The sequence below is a fragment of the Tupaia chinensis genome, unplaced genomic scaffold (assembly GCF_000334495.1).
Source record: "Tupaia chinensis unplaced genomic scaffold, TupChi_1.0 Scaffold145652_1, whole genome shotgun sequence".
Classification (NCBI taxonomy): Eukaryota; Metazoa; Chordata; class Mammalia; order Scandentia; family Tupaiidae; genus Tupaia; species Tupaia belangeri.
The window spans coordinates 2,204,786-2,212,626 of NW_006205509.1; the positions used below are offsets into that span (position 1 = coordinate 2,204,786).

Here is a 7,841-nt window from a genome sequence, read left to right on the forward strand (position 1 = left end):
CCCCAGGGGGGATGGCCACACCGCAATCCCTTCTCCTCCATTCTCCTCTTCGGATCTTGGGCATGCACGCACACGTGCCCGGTGTGAGTTTAAGCCACCTGGGACTCAAACCGCGGACAACTACATGGGAGTCCAGCGACGTAGCCATTACACCAACTGCTGGTCCCAGCCACCCCAGGGAGCTTTTAGAAACTTCAGGACGTTGTCATTTGTGTGTCTCAGACTTTTCTGTAGCCATCTCATCTTTGATTTGGATCCATTGGAGCAGTGTTCCCTTCCCAGTTCTTCCTCTTAACTTCTCTTCCTTCTCATCTTCAGCTAGGTAGGGCTGTCATAAGACATACCTACTGATATAGAAATCACAGAGCTGAATCTTCATTTACATACAATTTACTTACCTTTATATGCCGACTATGATTTTTTTTTTAATAGACCACAGATTAGTTTATTTTTAACACCCATCATGCCATGAATTCATAGGGAATAGGTTCCAGTAGCTCAGGCTCCTTTCCATTGGTTCTCACAAAGTGTGCCTCTCTGGATGGAGCAGGCTGGTGCTTTAGTTGAACCCAGGTACCTTTCTCTTTGGCTTCTTTCTTTTTCTGGTCATTTTCCTTCACATGTTTTAGGAAGCTATCTCTGCTGCTCAATACACACATTGATTCTCTTGGCAAGAATCTTGCCCTTAACTTGCTTGTTCACAACAATGCCAACAGCATGCTGGGTAACATTGTAGACTCTTCCAGTTTTGCCATGGTAACATTTGTGGGGCATTCCTTTTTGAACAGTACCAATTCCCTTAATGTCTACAATATCACCTTTCTCGTAGATTCGCATATATGTCGCCAAAGGAACCACTCCATGTTTTCTAAAGGGCCTAGAGAACATATATCGGGTGCCTCTCCTCTTTTCCTTTGTGTTTGTCATTTTGGTTAATTACTGGAAGATGGCGGTTACCCCGACTATTAAATTTTGATCGTTTGAGAAAATGATTTGTGGTTGGCCTGTGGCCTAATGGTTAAGGGAGCCGATCTCACATGGCCAACCATGCGGTTTGGATTCCAGTCTGAGTGGCTTGAAGAATATGCTGGGTGCGTGTGCATGTGTGCCCCAAATCCCAACAGGATGGAGAAATGGAGAAGGGATTCTGGCATGACCACTCCCCATTGGGGGATGCTTTCTCTCTCTGTCTCTTACTGGTGAGTGCATGCACCCTCTGGCAAATTGTTTTTTTAATTATTTACTTTATGAGTGAGAGGGATAAAGGAACCCTCACCAGGGTCTCACCATGCTGCAGACCTTCTCCCAGCCAGCTAGACACACCATGCATGTTCGATCTGAACTGGGCCTTCCGTATGATTATTACTGTGCCGTGGTGCACTACTGTCTGCATCATCACAACTAGGTCAAATTTGACGTTGTTTAAAGTTAAGATACTCTTTGTTGTCCTGGTGAAGACTTTGCTTTTTATTCCTTTGATGATGATGTTCTAACAGTTGTCTGTCCTCCCTGTCTCTTGGCTCTCTCCTCTGCCTTTTCTGTCCTGGACTTTTTGGACTGACTGCCTTTTCCCCAGGTGGCCTGCATGCAGTTCATCAACATCGTGGTGCACTCAGTGGAGGACATGAACTTCCGGGTTCACCTGCAGTATGAGTTTACCAAGCTGGGGCTAGAGGAGTTCCTACAGGTGAGCTGGCAGGGGTTCTGGAAAGGTAAGATGCTTTGAAGTAGAGGACCAGCTTAGCAATATCACAGAGCTTTCTTTTACAAGAGCCTAACCCTGGGTACTCCTGAAACCTATCTGTCTTCTATGGCTTGGGATTTGGGTCCTCCTGCAGAGAGCTCTCCAGTCAGACAGCTCACATGGGTAAAACTGGACATAGCCAGCGCAGAAACTCCATGGTCTTATGCTGTAGGAAGTGGTAGTGAGGGGTGGTGGGGGCTAAGTTTTTTTTTTAGGAGGCTTCCCTGATTCTATGCCTGCTCTCCAAGCTACTACGTTCTCTGCTGTCCCCCAGAAGTCAAGGCACACAGAGAGCGAGAAGCTGCAGGTGCAGATTCAGGCATACCTGGACAACGTGTTCGATGTGGGGGGTTTGCTGGAGGATGCTGAGACCAAGAACGTAGCCCTGGAGAAGGTGGAGGAGCTGGAGGAGCATGTGTCCCATGTAGGTGGTCCTCCTGTGCCAGAGCCTCTGTTGAAGGTTGGGGGGTATGGGGACATCTGAGTTCTGGGAATCCTGAGCTGACCTGCTTGCCTCCAGATTGAGCCCTGGGAGGCTTTGGAGTCTACTGGGGCTCTCGAGTATGCTCTGGCCTGAGCCACTGGATCCTCTGCAGGGCTAGGTGTAGGTGGCCTCAGGCTTGGAAAAGCCAGAACAGGGCCACTTGCCTTATCTGTTGCTGTTCCACATGGTGTCACACCCTGGCCCATCGGGGAAGCCATCTGACCAAGCTGTCTTTGGGGACCTGTGGGGACAGGGTCGGGCCCAGGTCCTGTCAGGGGTTCAGGTTGTGCTGAGTGCCCAGACCAGGTCCAGCCCTGAGCCTACCCTTCTTGTTTTGCAGCTCACAGAGAAGCTCCTGGACCTAGAGAACGAGAACATGATGCGGGTCGCAGAGCTAGAGAAGCAGCTGCTGCAGCGAGAAAAGGAGCTGGAGAGCATCAAGGTACCCGGGGTCCGAGGGGGCGAGTCGATGCCCGAGCTGGGCGCCAGCGCTTTGGGGTCTCGCTTTGCTTTCCTGATTTGTGTCAAGTTCTGTAGAAACCAGATCTTGAGTCATCCTCGAGGCACTCAGATGAGGGTGAGCTGATGATTTCACCCCATTTTTCAGTTGAGGGATACCAAAGCCAAGGGGGTCAGACACAGATAGAAGAGGGTGGGAGCAGGGCTGGCAGGTGGCATGGTGGTTAAGGGCACTGGGTTCCCACATGGCTGACTGCAGTTGAGTCCCAGACCTGGTAGCTTGCCTTCTCACTTTCTCTCTCTGGTCATATTAATATAATAATAATAAATAAAGCTAAATGAAAAATTACTTACAAAACAAGAGTGTGGCAGCAGCAGGAGACCCATGGGTACCTCCGAGTGCCTCCTTTTCCCAGCCCACCTACTGCATTTGCCTCCCCTGTGCTTCCTTCAGGCCTGCTTGAAGAGCAAGGGTCAGAGCAGCCAAGGTACTCTGGCTGTTCCACAAGGAACCCTCAGTGGAAAGAGCAGGGGCTCCTCTGTCCCCTCACCTAACTTTCTATCAGCTAAAAACTCACACCCCAACCTACCTGTGCTTCCAGAGGAGTACAGTTATGCTTCTCTGTAATCAGTATCATCTGAGGGCACTGGGTTCCCACATGGCTGACTGCAGTTGAGTCCCAGACCTGGTAGCTTGCCTTCTCACTTTCTCTCTCTGGTCATATTAATATAATAATAATAAATAAAGCTAAATGAAAAATTACTTACAAAACAAGAGTGTGGCAGCAGCAGGAGACCCATGGGTACCTCCGAGTGCCTCCTTTTCCCAGCCCACCTACTGCATTTGCCTCCCCTGTGCTTCCTTCAGGCCTGCTTGAAGAGCAAGGGTCAGAGCAGCCAAGGTACTCTGGCTGTTCCACAAGGAACCCTCAGTGGAAAGAGCAGGGGCTCCTCTGTCCCCTCACCTAACTTTCTATCAGCTAAAAACTCACACCCCAACCTACCTGTGCTTCCAGAGGAGTACAGTTATGCTTCTCTGTAATCAGTATCATCTGCCCAGTCCCACACTGGGAGCTGTGGAGGACACAGAGATGGCTAAGATGGGGCCTTGTCCTAATGGGGTTTCTAATCGAGTGATAATACAAGGCCAAACGAAATAAAAGCAGTAACGAGGCCCAAAGCCAGTGGAGAGAGCTGCTCTGTCAGAGGGGGCGGATCAGGGGAGTTCCACAGGGCCTTGTGGGCCTTCTTCTGAGGCCATTTCCTGGGCCTTGAAAGCCGGTGCGACGAGAGCAGAGAGGGCGCTTCAGGCCTACTGCTTCCTCCGCTCTCTTCTCTTCTGCTGTGTTCCAGCTTCCTGTCTCCCCACCTGATTTCTGCCGCTCTTAGGCTCTGAGCACATAAGGTCTTACTAGAGACCCCAGTTGACAGTTAGGAATTCTTCCTGCTAGGAGAAATGACTACTGTACCTTCAACCCGCTCCCCTTTAATGATGCTGCCTGTCCAATAGGAGACGTATGAGAACACAAGCCACCAGGTGCACACCCTGAGAAGGCTCATTAAAGAGAAGGAGGAGGCCTTCCAGCGACGATGCCACTTGGAGCCAGGTGCCCGGGGCTTGGAGCCTGTGGGCAGCGAGGCCTTGGCCAGGGTAGGCCCTGCAGAGCCGAGTGAGGGCATGCTACCTTCCGACCTGGACCTCCTGGCTCCAACCCCACCCCCTGAGGAGACCCTACCTCTGCCTCCACCACCGGCTCCTCCACTGCCCCCTCCGCCTCCACCGTTACCAGGTAACCAGGACTCTTGGGAGTTGGGAGGGACAGCTTCATGGTGGGGACCCAAACCTAGTTAGCAGTGACGTCCTCAGGGAGAAGCTGGGAATGCAGTATCATTAGAGGGCTGGAAGGTTATAAAATCAGGGTCAGAGAAGGCCGAAGGCAGGCTAGAGGCTGAGGGAGGCTCGAGTCATCAGCAAGGGTTGCCTAGGGATGATGTGGGCCTGTTTCGGTCTCATAAAGATGCTGCTCTAATTCTTCTGAAGACAGTCAAGGAAAGGGCTTAGACTGCCAGGAGGAACTGGTTGGAGACTAGCAAGAGCTTCCCCTGTCAGAGTGAAGACTCCTGGGAGCAGCCTGCGAAGATTTCCTGCAGCCTCCTTCCCTGAATGTCAAGGACAGGTGGGGAGGGTACTGAGGGCAGCCCGTGAAGTCTCTTGACCTCTGGGTCACTGTGCTCTTTCTTCTTCCCACAGACAAGTGTCCCCCCGCCCCACCTCTCCCCGGTGCTGCGCCCTCTGTGGTGTTGACAGTGGGCCTGTCAGGTAAGCACCCCTGGGATTCTGAGCAGGCTGTTGGGACCAGGGGAGCACATCCTTGGGCCCTGCCTCACTGATCCTTCTTCCAAACTAGCCATACGCATAAAGAAACCTATCAAGACCAAGTTCCGGCTGCCTGTCTTCAACTGGACAGCGCTGAAACCCAACCAGATCAGTGGGACCGTCTTCAGTGAACTTGATGATGAGAAGATCTTGGAGGTAACAGGGCCTGGGGCCCAGAGGGGTGGGGTTGGAGGCTGAGGACCAAGTTGTCCTTTCCACCAGATCTTCTGGCCTTGGAAAAACCCTCAGAGGGGCAGGCCAGGCCACCTTCGTGGACCAGAGCTGGGCCAATGTCAGGCATGCTGCCAGGGGGTCCTCTAGTACTAGGAAGCCATATGTGTTCCCTTCTTCCTCCTGCCAGGACCTGGACTTGGACAAGTTTGAAGAATTGTTCAAGACGAAAGCCCAGGGCCCTGCCCTTGACCTCATTTGCTCCAAGAGTAAGACAGCGCAGAAGGCTGCCAGCAAGGTGACCCTGCTAGAAGCCAATCGTGCCAAGAACCTGGCCATCACTCTGCGCAAGGCTGGCCGCTCAGCTGAGGAGATCTGCAGGGCCATCCACACGTGAGGCTCCCACTGCCCTGGTCCCCAGCAGGTGGCTACCCAGTTCTCTACCTAGGAGCCTGCCTTTCTTTGGAAGTGAGAGCCTCTGACAGAACTCTCACAGCCTGTCATCCATGGGCTTGGCCAGGACTTACTGCAGCCGCTGTGTGAGATGCTGAGGCTCAGCTCAGACCTTCACCCAGTCGAGTGGGAACAGTGCGGTGACAGTAGAGGCTCAGGAAGCTTAGAGGGCACAGGGAAGGTCACATAGGTGAGCTCAGTGATCAGGGAAGCCTTCCCAGAGGAGGTGCTGGGACCTGAACGACGTATATGAGTTAGTCATTTCAGGGCCTGGAGAAAGAAGCCTGGTCCCTTGGGTTGTGAAAATTGAATCTGGCTTTAATGTAGGGAGGAGAGTAGGGCAGAAATCATGCAGGCTGGGCCTCCCCAGCCATGCTCAGATGTTTAGACTTCCCCCTAGTGCAGAGTAAAGACATTGAAGGGCTTTTCCCCCCCTTATTTTCAATTACACACATGCGCTCAGCAAAGCGAGATAGGAGTGGGGGAGAAGTAAGACTCACCCCCCAGGGTAGGGGTAAGGTCATGCTGCAGTTTTCTCTTCCATTCCCTTCTTGGGATTTTGGGCACACATACACATGTACCAAGCTGCCAGATCTGGGACTCGACCCATGCAGCTGGCTAGGTAAGATCCAGTGCCTTCACCTCTATGCTACCTGCTGGCCCTCAGAGGGCTTTTTTTTTTTTTTTGGAGAGGTTTTCGCTATAGGGCACGTGCGCTCACCAGAAAGACAGAGAGAGACATAGAGACAGAAAGCCAGAAATCACCCCCCAGGGGGGATGGTCACACTGCAATCCCTTCTCCTCCATTCTCCTCTCGGGATCTTGGGCACGCACGCACATGCGCCCGGCGTGAGTTTTAAGCCACCGGGTCCGGGACGCAAATCGCGGTCGACTACGTGGGAGTCCAGTGACATAGCCATTACGCTAACTGCTGGTTCCCACTCAGAGGGCTTTTAAACAGACATGGGAAATGTCCCCTAGGTTGGTTGTCGGTGCTGTGACAAGTGAGGCAGTGGGCTCTCTGCCTCTGGCTGTGTCCCATGCACAGTCCCACAGCCCCAGTCCTAAGAGCTGGAGAAGAGCGGAAGAGGAAAAATGTGGGCAAAGGTAAAAGCCAGGATTCTACCGCCCACACAGGTTTGACCTGCAGACACTACCTGTGGACTTCGTGGAGTGCCTGATGCGCTTCCTGCCCACAGAGGCTGAGGTGAAGCTGCTGCGGCAATATGAGCGAGAGCGGCAGCCCCTGGAGGAGCTGGCGGCCGAGGACCGCTTCATGCTGCTCTTCAGCAAGGTGGAGCGGCTGACCCAGCGAATGGCCGGTATGGCCTTCCTGGGCAACTTCCAGGACAATCTGCAGATGCTCACCCCGGTACAGCCTTCACCAAATCACGGGCCTCTACAGCTGCCTCTCCACTCTCTGGGGGCTAGTCCCCTCTCTGTACTTTCCCAGTCTGGGGTTTCTCAAGTGTTCTTCTTGCCTTCCAGCAACTCAACGCCATCATTGCAGCCTCTGCCTCCGTCAAGTCATCCCAGAAGCTGAAGCAGATGTTAGAGGTAGGGAGAGGTTGTGAACGGGAGTGCTGGTGGTTCTCAGATCTGAGAGGAGGAGCTCTCAGGGCTTGTTCTGAGCTGCCTCCTATGTATCTTTCGGGCAGATCATACTTGCACTAGGGAACTACATGAATAGCAGTAAGCGGGGAGCTGTGTACGGCTTCAAGCTCCAGAGCCTGGATCTGGTAAGATGATGGTGCAGCTTGGGCAGGGAGCTTGGGGGCAGCCACGTGGACCCATGTGTTTAGCACACTCCTCTTCCATTGCCCTGTCACCTGCCAGCTGCTGGACACCAAATCCACCGACCGGAAGATGACACTGCTGCATTTCATCGCCTTGACGGTGAAGGAGAAGTACCCAGACCTGGCAAACTTCTGGCACGAGCTGCACTTTGTGGAGAAGGCTGCAGCGGGTGAGAGGGCCTGGCTGGGCATGCCTGCCCACATGCCCAGCTCAAGACAATCCCCGGAAGCTGAGGAGAGGGAACACTTGGGTCCATTCGTTTCTGGCTTTTGTTATCTTCTTTCTGACCACTTCAAAGCTTTCCGCTGGAGCCATGAGCAGGGAACACCCCAGGGGGAGCCTTCCTTCAGGCACCG

The 7,841-nt window shown here is 53.0% G+C and overlaps 2 protein-coding genes across 7 annotated transcripts in view; one reads left to right on the forward strand and one right to left on the reverse strand.

The window, feature by feature from the left end:
* Positions 1 to 7,841, forward strand: part of FMNL3 (formin like 3) — a 68,996-nt gene that overhangs the window by 56,286 nt on the left and 4,869 nt on the right. For 5 of the 6 annotated variants that reach the window (XM_006168197.3, XM_027768159.1, XM_006168198.3 and 2 more), the window contains 11 exons: positions 1,577 to 1,687; positions 2,019 to 2,168; positions 2,569 to 2,670; positions 4,198 to 4,477; positions 4,939 to 5,007; positions 5,096 to 5,220; positions 5,426 to 5,628; positions 6,826 to 7,060; positions 7,177 to 7,245; positions 7,347 to 7,427; positions 7,525 to 7,654. In XM_006168197.3, the coding sequence (XP_006168259.1) occupies positions 1,577 to 1,687; positions 2,019 to 2,168; positions 2,569 to 2,670; positions 4,198 to 4,477; positions 4,939 to 5,007; positions 5,096 to 5,220; positions 5,426 to 5,628; positions 6,826 to 7,060; positions 7,177 to 7,245; positions 7,347 to 7,427; positions 7,525 to 7,654 (1,555 nt within the window). The remainder of the gene's footprint in view (positions 1 to 1,576; positions 1,688 to 2,018; positions 2,169 to 2,568; positions 2,671 to 4,197; positions 4,478 to 4,938; positions 5,008 to 5,095; positions 5,221 to 5,425; positions 5,629 to 6,825; positions 7,061 to 7,176; positions 7,246 to 7,346; positions 7,428 to 7,524; positions 7,655 to 7,841) is intronic. The other variant, XM_027768157.1, reaches the window with a different exon arrangement.
* PRPF40B (pre-mRNA processing factor 40B) overlaps positions 1 to 7,841 on the reverse strand; it is a 44,843-nt gene that overhangs the window by 6,672 nt on the left and 30,330 nt on the right. The gene's annotated exons all lie outside the window — the stretch shown is intronic.